The sequence below is a fragment of the Cucurbita pepo genome, chromosome 5, assembly GCF_057944985.1.
Source record: "Cucurbita pepo subsp. pepo isolate OVF chromosome 5, ASM5794498v1, whole genome shotgun sequence".
NCBI classification, from domain to species: domain Eukaryota; kingdom Viridiplantae; phylum Streptophyta; class Magnoliopsida; order Cucurbitales; family Cucurbitaceae; genus Cucurbita; species Cucurbita pepo.
Window position 1 is genome coordinate 15,948,650 of NC_141802.1, and position 13,312 is coordinate 15,961,961.

The following is a 13,312-nucleotide window of genomic DNA, read 5'->3' on the forward strand; positions in this document are numbered from 1 at the left end:
CCAATAAAACGTGTGAAACAGATAAATAAAATATTTTTCATAATAAAATAATTTAAATAACATAAGATAGATCTTAGAAATGAAAATCTTCTTCCAAATAATGACTCCAACCAAAATTCACAAACTATATCTATTTAGATTTATATTATCTATGAATTCATAACATATATGCAATTCTAATCTTCACACTACTTGGCATCGAACACGAACTTATCGATTTGATAACATTGATTGATTGATTCCAATGACGATTGATCGATTTCATAGCATTGGTTGACTGATTCCGATCAATTGATTTTAGTCGAGTTTTGTATACATAAGTATAAGAAGTAATCTAGACGCATGTTAAGTTCAAGTTGTTCAAAGTTTGTTCCTAATTTGTAGCTCATGTTCTTGGGCCTCCTTGGCTTCTATAATCTTGCAAATTAGTTGTAAATGGCCTATTAAACTCAGCAGCTCAACCCCATAAACTCTCTGAAATTGCATCATTTCTTCACATTTGGAGCCAATCCAATACCATATTAGTCCTTTTGAGAGATGGAAATGAACTTGGTGTTCCCATTGGACGCGTTTTAGTGCTGTTTTAATTTATGGGTAATCACTTGTGAACTCAAAGCTTGAATTGTCAATACTCAGAAAAATCTCAGCTTTTTTAGTTCCAGAGTGGCGAGATCTTCCACCATTGGACGAGAGGCGCAGAGATGGGGTGCTGAGAGCTGCTCTTGTTTGTGTTACTGTGTATAATTCAAAACAACGACGTCACTCTCCTTTTCCCCCCCAAATTTTCTCTTACAAAGTCTCTCGTTCCTTTCACCAAACAAACGCGTTTCTATCCCGAAGTTCTATTTTTTTTTTCACCTTTTACTTTGATTCCTAAACAGTTCTAGTTTCTTTGGTTTATGTATTCTTTTCATCGATAATGCCCATCAGGGTCGCAGTCTAAATTTGGAAGAAGCCGCTCCCATGATGAAGATGCCTCATTTGGCTGACTTTAGGGTTTCGGGTCGATAACCCATCTCGATTTTTGCTTTGTATCCTTCGGATTTTGGTTTTCCATTGTGGATTTGGGTTTAAGTTTTCATCGGCAGCTTCGCCAAAGTCAATGGCGTCGAAGGTTTCTTTGCCTTCACCTTCAGCCGATAGATCGGAATTGCACGATGATCCCCAGGTACTGTGCTTCTCTTCTCTTAATTCCTGAGTTTTGTTTTGTGATTAGACTTGTCAGTTTTGTGACGGCATTGTGAGAAATGGTTGGCTTTTGATCATTGCGTTTAAGATTCATTTGCACTTTGATGAGGTGCTTGATCCATAGGTGCGTTGATAAATTCCCAACAGCATCTGAGAAGTTTTAGTATCAGTTTTTGGTGTTTCTACGTTACTGCGCACTACAAAATGAGCAATGTTTGTAATTTGGGGATTGTGGTGGTAATTTTCTCCATTTTTTCTTCTATTCACGTTTCTTTCTAACAGCTAGGATTTATCAGGATTTTTTCCCCCTTTTTCTCCGGTGAGATGTTCTTATTGAAGTATCCATTTGTTTTTCTGCTCTTTATTGGTGTAAAGGCAATCATCTTGTCTTTATACACTTCTGGCCAAATGGATAACTCCTTTTTGTTAGATGAACACGACTCTCCACAATGGTATGATATTGTCCACTTTGAGCATAAGCTCTCATGGCTTTGCTGTGGGCTTCCTCAAAAGGCCTCGTACCATTGGAGATAGCATTCTTTGATTATAAACCCATGATCATTCCCTAAATTAGCCGATGTGGGACTTTCATCCAACACCTCCCCTCGATCATTCCCTAAATTAGCATTCCTCGATTAAGGGGTTCCTTGATTAAGGGGAGACGTACTTTGTTCGAAGGGATGTGTTGGATGAAAGTCCCACATTGGCGTACTTTGTTCGAAGGGATGTGTTGGATGAAAGTCCCACATTGGCGTACTTTGTTCGAAGGGATGTGTTGGATGAAAGTCCCACATTGGCGTACTTTGTTCGAAGGGATGTGTTGGATTATCATACCATTGTAGAGAGTCGTGTTCTGGCTCTTGGGTCTTGCTCTTCCTCTGGTAATATTCATACACCAATGATGTTTGTTCTGAAAAAAGATTTATCTATCAGTTTTTCTTCAATATCAAAGCTTCACTTTCTTATTGGAGTGTTATCTCCAATTTTCTTTGTTGATCCCTATGATTCTGGTGAAACCTATACCTATTAATTTACTTGAAAGAGAAAAAAAGAGAGAAATTAGTTCATCTTTTGTATTCTATGGGAACAACCACCTGTTAACTTTATTAATTTGTTTAACCTTCTGCTGTTCCCCATAGACAATGAACCCAGAAGGACAAGATCCTTCTCCTAAGGAGATCCTATCAGTCATTGATTTTCTAAAGAAGCAAGTTGCCGGTGAACGTTGTAACTCCATACAGGTGCTTTCATTACTATGGTCACACAAGCTTCTCACTTTTTTAGCTAGCTTAGAGTTGAATTTTGCGTTAATAGTGTATCAATATTAACTTCTACTGGATCTCTCTTAATTTTTCAGAAAAGAATGGAAGAAAACAAGCAGAAGTTAATCGACATCACCACTCACTTGTTGAAATCATCAGCAGAAAGAAGGATAAGAAGGATACATGATTCAGATAAGGGGGTGGATCTATTGACAAAGAGGCAGAAAGATGCCCTTGATATGCAGAATGGTATAGATGTAAGTGATGGGGAAAATGACCAATCTCAAGAAGATGGGCATGCATCTTCTGCTGTTCTTCTTGGATCTAATGTTGCAGTTAGAAATGCTGTACGACCTATTAAGCTTCCTGAAGTTAAAAGATTACCTCCTTATACTACATGGATATTTTTGGACAGGTATGTAAAATTTCTTCACTTTTCCTTATCTTTTTTCTGAAATTCCTCTAATTAGTTAGTATTATTTGAATTGTCTGAGCAGCTCAAATCCATGGAGGTATTGTGTGCATGTGGGTAACTAGTATGATGCAGAGTTTTGGGGGTTGTAAAACACCATATAACTGAAGTTTAAGATCTTGCTCAAGTTCTAATCGTAATTATCTGTTTCTATTGTTGTTAGAATACTGGATTTTATTCCTGTTTCCTGATATTCTACTTTAAGTTACCTGGTTATAGTTTTGAAGTCTCGATGGGGTTCATATAGAAGTCGTTTTGTGCAAGGCTGGGTCATAGGCTTATAGCATTGCCTGATGGCATGCGTTATGGCAAGTATCATTTAAAATAAAAATTAATCGTGCATACATCTGGCTGGAAAACAATCAAATGAAGTATTTACGGAGAATAAGAATTCTCCTTTTCACTATCAATTTTTTTGTCACTCAAGGATGTATAGCCTCTCTCTCTCGAGTGTGGGGAATCAATTTATGCAATATCGCTATCTCGAGAACATTATCTTTAAGTCATTTACAAGGCTATGCTTTTTCTAAGACTTCCTTTGTTTATGCTTGCCTAATCTTTGTAAAAGTGGATGCCTAACAATAATAAAAAATATTATACATACTATTAGCTCAAGCATGAGAGATGAGAGATGGTCGCTCTGTTCTCTTTCCTCTTGTTTTCACCTGCCTAAATTCTCCACCAAAATTTCTAATCTCAGCCAATTCATTTTCATTGGATTTCTGATCAAGGAAGTATCTTCTATCAGATTTACCTTTTCATGGTCAGTTGTTTGATTGTTTCTTCCTTTAGAGAATGCATTAAGTAGATGTTATGTTGTTAATAAGTACTTTTGTATTTGGTGTGAAGAAGATTGCTTTTATATAGAAGATAATGAAAATAAGACGGTCATTCCCTTTCCTTTTCTCAACTTTGGGCTGGTTCTTTGAATGTGTAGTATGGTCTTCAACAAGGGGAAGAAAGTTAATCAAAGTTCTACTTAAAATTTCCAAAAAGGGTGGATCACCTTTTGAGATATGTTAAATGCTTATCTCAATAAATTTGAAAGTAATATGCAAACTCCTCTAGTTCAGTTAAATGATTATTCCATGAAGGAAGATATCATTAGGTTGTCCTATGTGGATGCTATGAGAAGGATTTTAGAGCCTAAAGTTCCAAATAAATCAAGTACAGATTCAGACAATTCTAGAATGTTTCTTTTTAATCCTGAACAACTTAGAAAAACCAAGGGATTTTCATTTATATTGGGTGAGAAAAGAAAGGAAGTAGTAGACTTGGATTGGATCTCCATTATGTTAATTTCTAGACTATATGTTCATGATGGTTGGAAGAAAATCAGAAGTCCATTTTGAAGCCACCTTTCTGGTTAATCCATCTATGGTTGATGAAGCAAGACTTCAAATGAAAGATGGAAGAGTCTTGAGTGGTCTTGGTCCAAATGGGAGATAGGTGTCCATTGGAATTTTCTATTTGAAATTTGAGAAACGATCAGATGAAAAACATAGCGAACCAGAAGTTATTTTAGGCTATAGAGGGTGGATTTTTATATTGAACTTGCCTTTGAGATATGGATGGGGTAGGGATTTATGCTTTTGGACTATGAATCCTCCCTTGTAATTCTTGTCCATCTTTTATGTGACCCCTCTCCCTTGAGCAGCTTTCCTTCTCTTGGTTGTGGAAGGTTAAAATTCCAACAAAGGTCAAATTCTTTGCATGATATGTTTTGCTTGAGAGGGTGAGTACTCTTGATTGTTTGCATGTCATGTTTTTCTTGGGAGGTGAATATTCAGAATCATGTTGCATCCTTTGTGGCGGGGCCACATTAGTACCTAATTTTTAAGAAGATGGCGAGGACTTAGACCACATTCTTTGGAGTTGTTAGTTTGCTTGGTCTATTTGGCTTGCTTTTTTTAGATGTTTGATTTTATTCTAGTTAGAAGTTTCTGGTTGGAGAGGAATCATAGATTTTTTAGAGATTCGGAGAGTTCTTCATGAAAGGTTTTGGTTACTTCAGTTAGGTTTATAAATTCCTTTCGTATCAGTTTCTAGGAGCTTTGTTCTTTTTCTCTACGATATTATTTTGGATTGGAGGCCCTTTTTGTATAATAAGCTTTGAGAGGCTCCTTTTATTGAGCTGTCCTTTTGTAGGCCCTTTCATTAGTTTTGTATCATTTCATTTTCTCTCGATGAAATTCAGTTTCTTATATATAAAAAAAAGAATGGTGAACCACAGGAACTACAGTTTCCATGATATGGTGGATGGGTTAATCTATTCCACATAGCTATGCGGTGTACATTGTTTCTTGGTTTTTGTAAATGGAATATTGGAGACCGCACCACAAGACATCTACCCTTATGTTTGGTGATTTTGGTGCAGAAATCAGAGAATGACAGAAGATCAATCTGTGGTTGGTCGGAGGAGAATATATTATGGTCAAAGTGGAGGAGAAGCCCTTATTTGCAGTGATAGTGAGGAAGAAGCAATCGAGGACGAGGAGGAAAAGAGAGACTTCGTGGAATCTGAAGACTATATACTTCGGTTGGTATAAGCAAATTGATTGTATTTAGGCATTTTCTAACACGTTTCACTGTAAATTGTTGCCTACGCATTTATATTTTTGATGTACGTACAACTTACTAGTAGGTTTGTGATTCATAATCAAACCAGAGAAATTCAATCAGTAATCACACATATATTTATCTCAAAGTGGAGGAGAGACCCTTATTTTTGGCCGGTCAACTGATGTACTGACATTGAAGAAAAATTAGCCACTAGTTTTTGCCCTTATGTAAATTTTGTATTTTTAATTTCTATCTCATTGGACATGCATTTGAAATTTCTTATGCAAAAAACTTCATAAAAATGAACAAATGATTACAACTCAACCACTTTTTGAGAGGGTGAGACTCTCTTATATGACCTTAACAACTAGGGGATGGTGTATTTCCATCTTTGCCTTTCCTAACCTAAACATTCACTATTAAGGGCCTAAAATCTCCCCTTGAATTGAGAGCTACCCTATCCTTGATGTGAAAATTTGGAAATTTGTTGTGAATTGTGTCAAGTGATCCTCAAGTAGCTTTGTATTTAGGTAGACCCGTCACTGAACAAATAGTTCCCACTCCTTCATCTCTTCCTTAGTTGGTAAGCTATAATATATTGTGGAATGGTTTACCTCAAAATCATCAGTGAGGATTGGCGGTTGAGCTTCAATCAACGTGTTACTTCCCATCATTTTTTTCAATTGTGAGACATGAAACATGGGGTGGATATTATTTTTTTCAATTGTGAGACATGAAACATGGGGTGGATATATTCGATTCATGAGGCAGATCCAATCTATGTGACCTGCACGATCCATCCACACCACAACAGGGTCCAAAGAACTAGGGAGATAAATTCTCATTTCTTTTTTTGGCCTGGGATGCCTGTCTATAAGGTCTTAATTTCAAGAATACTCATTCTCCTAGGCCAACCTCCCGCTCTCTTCGTTTGTGATCAATAAACCTTTTCATCCTCTCTTGTGTCACACTAGCTACGACTTGAGCTTATCTAACACCAAATCCCTTTTTTTCCAATTGCTGGTCAAGTTTGCCATTTGTCGTTCGCTGATCACTATAAAACATGATTGGAGAAAGTGCTCAACTATACTCACTGTGGAATGAAGTGGTATTGAGAGAAGGATAGGTGGTGTTGTATTGAAATTTTGACCACAAAAGTCAATGTAGCCATTGCTTTGATTTCTCTCTAGAAAATCATTGGAAATAGGTTTGGAAGCATCTATGACAATCTTATCTGTGTTGGTGTAGTATGCCATCCTCCAATATAACCATGTGCCTTGTAATTGGAAAAGCTTAGTGCAAAACTGATAAATACCTTGTCTTGATCAGATCCAATGGAGGAGGAAAATCCATGTAAGTGCACAATTTTCTTTACAAACATAGCAACCACTATTTTGGCAGTGTAAGGATGGCTAAGTGCTAAGAAGTGAGTGTATTTGCTCAATCTGTCCTTCATTGCAAGAATTGTGCATGTCTTTTTGATCAGGGCAATCCTTCCATAAAGCCCATGGAAATGTCTCCATACTCGATCTAGTCTTCATAACAGTTGGAGAAGTCTTGATAGAGTCAAAAGATTTGTTTCGTTGGCACACTTGGCATTCCTCCATATACTTTTTCACCCCCTCATACTGTCTAATAACTCATTTTCGGAAGTTGGGGTTAATATCAAACGGTTATTGTACCGCCAAGTTCCTTGGTGTGTGGAGAACTTAGGGTGAGTAGATGAATCTTCCTCCAAATCTTGTTTAATTTGCATCAACATGGGGTTGTTCACATCTCTTTCTACCATCTCGGCATCTAACATAGTGGAGTTGAGCTTGGAAGTAGTTGATTTATGAAAGAACATACTACTGGATTCAAGATTTCACACCATGATGTCTAGTAAAACATGACATTGCAATTTTAGAGAGAAGTGAATCCATACTCTTTTGTTGCTTCATCAAAAAGCCTTCTCCTCAGGCTTAGATTTACAATCTCCTTCCGTACATCCTTGATGAATCCTTTAGCGTTTGAGATAGCATGCATATCAGCATCCACCCATGCAACTTCCTGTAGACTAATTTTGCCTTCCACGCAGCATGCCCTCCTTTGGTTTCAGTAATTAGGGGCAAAAAAGCCAGCACCATGGTCTTGACCTCGTAAGATTATAAGCCACTTGAGGGTATCAACACCATACCTACTCAAACTTTCCTTTCTCTGAAAAACTCCACATGAATGGATCTCCACAGCCACTTTGAAATTAAGGCTTAATTTTTGTGTCAATTTTTTTCACTCTCATGCCGCCTGAAGAAAGAGGGAGGCAACTCATTTTCAGTTTACCAAATTGTAACCCTGATATGAGTTCACTCCTTTTTCGAATTATCATTTAAGTTTGACATTTTAATTGGAAGTATAATGCACAAATACTCCATATATATATCATTTCTTTTGTTTCCTTTTTTTTTTTTGTAAAACACTATATGCAAAGTGAAGATAACTAGCTATTATTTACCTTACCTTGACAGAATGACGATAAAAGAAATCGGTTCATCTGATCTGGTGCTAGAGTCACTTGCCACTTGTTTTTCTAGAAGTCCTGGTGAAATAATGGTATGGACTTTATTTCACATAATATAAAATTTAAAGAAGCTTCTCTTCTCTACTCCATCTGATTAAAACTGGTCATAGTGTAAGCTTTGGTCCAGCTGTTTCCCATTTGCTTTGTGCTGGCTTTACAGAGATATGAAACACCATCAAACATCTTATACAGGCAAGATATGAAGTGCTTACCCAGGGAGAAACAGCTGTAGGGTGTTTTAATAATAGGATCAATGAGGAGATCTCACGTATGGGAAGTTCTGTTCTTGATAAAGATCTTGATGCAGCTCTTGATGCAGCTCTTGATTCGTTTGACAATCTATTTTGCCGCCGCTGCCTTGTAAGTTTTCTGTAGTGGTTCTTCTCAGAGTTGTGTTCATAGTTTTTACTCAATATTTGGTATGTTTTTATTTCTACAGGTCTTCGATTGTAGACTACACGGTTGTTCCCAGGATCTTGTCTTTCCTGTAAGTGTATGCTAAAAGATCATGTATATACATGGATGTATGTACATTTTGTTGTATCTATCTTATGAATGGATATTATGTTGTGATTGATAGAAGTTCTTGTTCTGTAAAAAAAAAAATCAGGCTGAGAAACAACCTAAATGGGTAGTAGGTGAGGAAAATGCACCCTGCGGTCCACTCTGCTATCGATCGGTATGTATTGGTTTTCGTTACTATTATGATTTCCATACTTTAATTATTGAACACTATTTCGACTGTTTATCTGAGTAGTCCAAACCTTATATATTTCTTACAGGTACTGAAATCAAATAAAAATGATACAGGGGGGTCTCCACTTTGCAGTGACTTGGAAGAGAAACAGCCCATGTCATCTGATGTTACTGGCACCCAAATCTCAACAAAAAAGAAATCTTCTAAAGCTGCTCGAAGAAGGGCAAAATCCTATCAAAGTGAAAGTGCCTCATCAAATGCAAAGAACTTATCTGAAAGCAGCGAGTCAGATAACGAACCCAGGCAGGATGGGAATACTATTCATCTATCACCATCACCACATTCTAAGATAACTGGGGCGGGTGGAATACGAAAAAGGAACAGCAAGCGTGTTGCTGAGCGTGTTCTCATTTGCATGCAAAAGAGGCAGAAGAAAATGGCTGCGTCCGAATCAGAATCTCTAGCCAGTGTAGGTCATTGTTCAAATGATGTGAAACTAAAATCTAATTCTTGTAAAGAAAATGACGATACTAGTTCTTCGTCACGTAAGAACATTAGATCTCCTACACCGGGAAGGCCCAGGAGGAGGGAATCCCTGACTCAGAAATGCAACAAATTTGAGCAGAATGAAACACTTCTTAATTCATCAAATGAGATACTTACTCATATACCAGCTGACAGTTGTGATGACAACTCGAGGAAGGAAGAGTGTGTGGATGAAAATTTATGCAAGCAGGACTTGGCAGATGATAAATCCTGGAAAGCTATTGAAAAAGGTCTTTATGAGAAGGGTATTGAGATATTTGGTAGGAACAGGTCTGTGTACAGTTATGTTGTGTCTGTCTATATGCATTTGTTCTTCTTTTAATACTCTGTTTCATATAATTTATATGGTTTTAATCTTTCATACAGCTGCTTGATAGCAAGGAATTTACTAAATGGGATGAAGACCTGTTGGGAAATTTTTCAATACATGAATTATTCTGAGAATAAGAATGGCAGTCAAGTAGGTGACGGGTCAAATCCTCATCTTGAAGGTTATGCCAAGGTTGTCTCTTGGGAACATGATTAATAAGTTTCCAATTTGCCTCTACCGTTACCGTTTTTATCTCCCCGTCCAATTTCTCTCGCTTGTACTAAGTTTAATGTTGAATTTTTCAGGGTAATAACGAGGTGAGAAGAAGGTCGAGGTTCTTACGTAGAAGGGGTAGAGTTCGTCGACTTAAATATACTTGGAAATCAGCTGCTTACCATTCAATACGGAAGCGAATAACTGAAAGGAAAGATCAGCCGTGCAGACAGTATAATCCATGTAATTGCCAAACTGCATGTGGAAAGCAGTGTGCCTGTCTCTTAAATGGCACCTGTTGTGAGAAGTACTGTGGGTGAGTCCTCCTAATTTTATTGTAGCTATTTTCTGATATTTGCATCATTTTGTAGGAAATATTAATATGATTCATTTATATTTTAATCTTTCAATTGACGTTTAAAGGTGCCCTAAGAGTTGCAAGAACCGTTTTAGAGGATGTCATTGTGCTAAAAGTCAATGTCGTAGTCGTCAATGTCCTTGCTTTGCAGCCGATCGAGAATGTGATCCAGACGTTTGTAGGAACTGTTGGGTCAGGTGAGTTCATTCTTTCTTTCAATTTTCCAGTAAGTTCTTATTTACAATGGGAATGATAAGGGACCATGTGATGTATTTGGTAGAATATATCTCGCAGGTTAAATCTGTTAAAACTATATTTAGTAAACTGAAACCATATATATACCTCATTAAGCCATGCTTCCAAAATGTACTTTCTTCATTCTCTATATTCTCTCTTGGTGTACATATCTGAAGTCATCAATAAAACCTTTAGCCAATATTCCTCCTTGAATTTTCTCTCTCATGTTCTTTGTGTTCGTCTGGATCGAGTGTGTGCGTTGTTGTGCGATCCTAACACCGATGAGTATATGTGCCTATCTCAGTAAAATGTTTTGGACGTTTTGGACGCATGTAGTGGTAGCAATCCCATTTTGTTTTTCAGTATTTAGAATGAACAATGAAGAATTTTAAGTTTTTTAGAACTGAAAACATTAGAAAACAAAAATTTGAATGCATTTCACTGCAGCTTTTTTCCACCTATCCTATTCAGTATGATTTTTAATATCCTGAACTTACTGTGCAACTTGCCTTTGTAGCTGTGGTGATGGTTCTCTTGGAGTTCCCAACCAAAGAGGTGATAATTATGAGTGCAGGAACATGAAGCTTCTTCTTAAACAACAACAAAGGGTATTTCATTTATTCTTACTCTATTTTGATCAAACTTAAAATGTTAGATTTTTGTTGTTACTTTCATGGTCCTCTCTGAAGACGATTTTCAGCCAAGGCCGCTTACCCTTAAGTTTACTTGAGCTATCAATATTATTGATTTAAAACTTGGTGAATCCATTCTATTATACACGATGAGGCCACTGGCTAGTTATGATTGTTGTTTGGGTATGATTCATTGTTGTCTGGCTTGGCTAGGATTGTTTGAGTAGAAAAAATTTGCATCCCGAGCAATCGGATGGGTTCAAGACCCCTTAACTCAAACTAACCCATAAACACCCGATTTCGAAAGAACAGTCGAGAAACTTTGGGTTAATGTTGTAATGTCTTTTCAATGGATTCTGGTTGGAAAGAAATATTAGTGTTTGTTGAGAGTTCTTTCGACTGGGATGGTGGTGTTTGATGATGTCAAATTCAATCATTCTTTTGGGTTTCCATAGGAAATAGTGTTTTCTTTTTATTTCTTCTGTGTTATTCATTCTAATTAGGAAACTTTTTGTCATGGCTATGGCTTGGGGCTGAGACTTTTGTTGTGAGATCTCACATCGATTGGGGAGGAGAACGAAACTTCTTTACAAGGGTGTAGAAACCTCTCTTAACAGACGCGTTTTAAAAACCTTGAGGGGAAGCTCGAAAGGATAAGCTCAAAGAGGACAATATCTGCTAGCGGTGAGCTTGGGCTTGGGCTGTTATAAATAGTATCAGAGCTAGACACCGGGCGATGTGCCAGCGAGGAGGTTGAGCCCCAAAGAGGGGGTGGACATGAGGTGGTGTGCCAATAAGGACGCTGGACTCCGAAGGAGGTGGATTGGTGGTCCACATCGATTGGAGAAGGGAATTAGTGTCAGCGAGGATGTTGAGACTTGAAGGGGGGGTGGATTGTGAGATCCCACATTGGTTGGGGGAGGAAACGAAGCATTCTTTATAAGAGTGTGGAAACCTCTTCCCTCGAAAGGGAAAGTCCAAAGAGAACAATATCTGCTCGCGGTGAGAGTGGGCCGTACATTTGTACTCGGAGGGTAGTGTGATATAATTGACTCCAGTTTGGTTTCCAATTTGTAGGTGTTACTGGGAAGATCTGACGTATCTGGTTGGGGAGCATTTCTAAAGGTAACGTCAAGTTCAACCTGCTATCAACTTACTTTCTAGTACTGCTGCTTGCTAAATTGAGTTGCCACCTCCAGAATAGTGTTGGCAAACACGAATATCTCGGCGAGTACACCGGCGAGTTAATTTCTCACAGGGAGGCTGATAAACGAGGAAAAATATACGACCGTGAAAACTCGTCATTTCTGTTCAATTTGAATGACCAGGCATGTTCCTATCCTATAATTCTTTTTGGTAATAACTTGAGAAATCCTCACTTTGACATAATTTTTTATGCTTCGTTTAGTTCGTTCTCGATGCATACCGAAAGGGCGATAAATTAAAATTTGCCAATCATTCTCCAGATCCGAACTGCTATGCCAAGGTAAGTGTACAACATTGTATGCATCTTTTCATCCCAAATTTGGTAACAAGTTCATAATACCTCCTGGTTGGTCATCTATTTGCAGGTCATCATGGTTGCAGGAGATCACCGGGTTGGCATCTTTGCCAAGGAAAGAATCAGTGCTGGTGAGGAACTGTTCTATGATTATAGATATGAGCCCGATCGAGCGCCTGCGTGGGCTAGGAAGCCAGAGGCATCAGAGTCGAAAAAGGACGATGGTGCTCCTTCGAGTGGTCGAGCTAAGAAACTCGCATAATTTAACCATTCATTTGGGACTTGGGAAGGTTCAAAATGTAGTGTAATTCTTTCATAGACAAAAGGGTGAGTCCTCATTGATGGTAGATCATAGGTGCTATTCTTGGATCAATTCATGTAAAGGGAGATGATTTAGTTACCTCCATAGGAAAATTTAGACTCATTATTTATTATCACCCTTTTGATTAGAGACCACATTGAAGTCATAAGTTCGAGGGTTGGGGGAGGAGTGGTTATTTGTGTAAACAATTTGACTAACACCCCGATTTGTTAATTGTCAAAGCAAGCACACCTGGGCTAATTCAAACCCAAAAATTTCACATTTCTACTCCTCGAGCTTAACGATATTAAAACGCGTTTACTAAGGAGAGGTTTTACCCTTATTATAAGGAATGTTTTGTTCCTTTCTCCAACCGATGTGAGATCTCATAATTCACCTTCTTTGGGGCCTAGTGTCGTTGTTGGCACATAGTCTAGTGTCGAGCTTTGATACCATTTGTAATAGTTCAAGTTCAT

General features: G+C 37.8%; 1 protein-coding gene across 2 annotated transcripts; it reads left to right on the forward strand.

The window, feature by feature from the left end:
• Nucleotides 1-511: 511 nt before the first annotated feature.
• LOC111795607 (histone-lysine N-methyltransferase CLF) lies at nt 512-13,124 on the forward strand. 2 transcript variants are annotated; one of them, XM_023678133.2, is made up of 17 exons: nt 512-1,168; nt 2,328-2,429; nt 2,546-2,865; nt 5,300-5,461; nt 7,989-8,073; nt 8,234-8,401; nt 8,481-8,528; nt 8,652-8,720; nt 8,824-9,554; nt 9,651-9,786; nt 9,900-10,123; nt 10,231-10,362; nt 10,920-11,010; nt 12,112-12,159; nt 12,234-12,362; nt 12,443-12,520; nt 12,606-13,124. In XM_023678133.2, the coding sequence occupies exons 1-17, from the start codon at nt 1,103-1,105 to the stop codon at nt 12,795-12,797; spliced, it is 2,781 nt and encodes a 926-aa protein (XP_023533901.2). In that variant the 5' UTR covers nt 512-1,102; the 3' UTR covers nt 12,798-13,124. The 2 variants fall into 2 exon arrangements, with proteins under 2 accessions (XP_023533901.2, XP_086980250.1); XM_087124124.1 differs by lacking the exon at nt 512-1,168 and adding an exon at nt 1,287-1,425.
• Nucleotides 13,125-13,312: the final 188 nt, after the last annotated feature.

Excerpts from the sequence above, each read along its gene's own strand:
- LOC111795607 (XM_023678133.2), top strand. The coding sequence starts at position 1,103 with ATGGCGTCGAAGGTTTCTTTGCCTTCACCTTCAGCCGATAGATCGGAA. Across the intron at positions 2,430-2,545 it reads AACGTTGTAACTCCATACAG|AAAAGAATGGAAGAAAACAA; the intron begins GTGCTTTCATTA and ends TTAATTTTTCAG. Across the intron at positions 8,074-8,233 it reads GAAGTCCTGGTGAAATAATG|GCAAGATATGAAGTGCTTAC; the intron begins GTATGGACTTTA and ends CATCTTATACAG.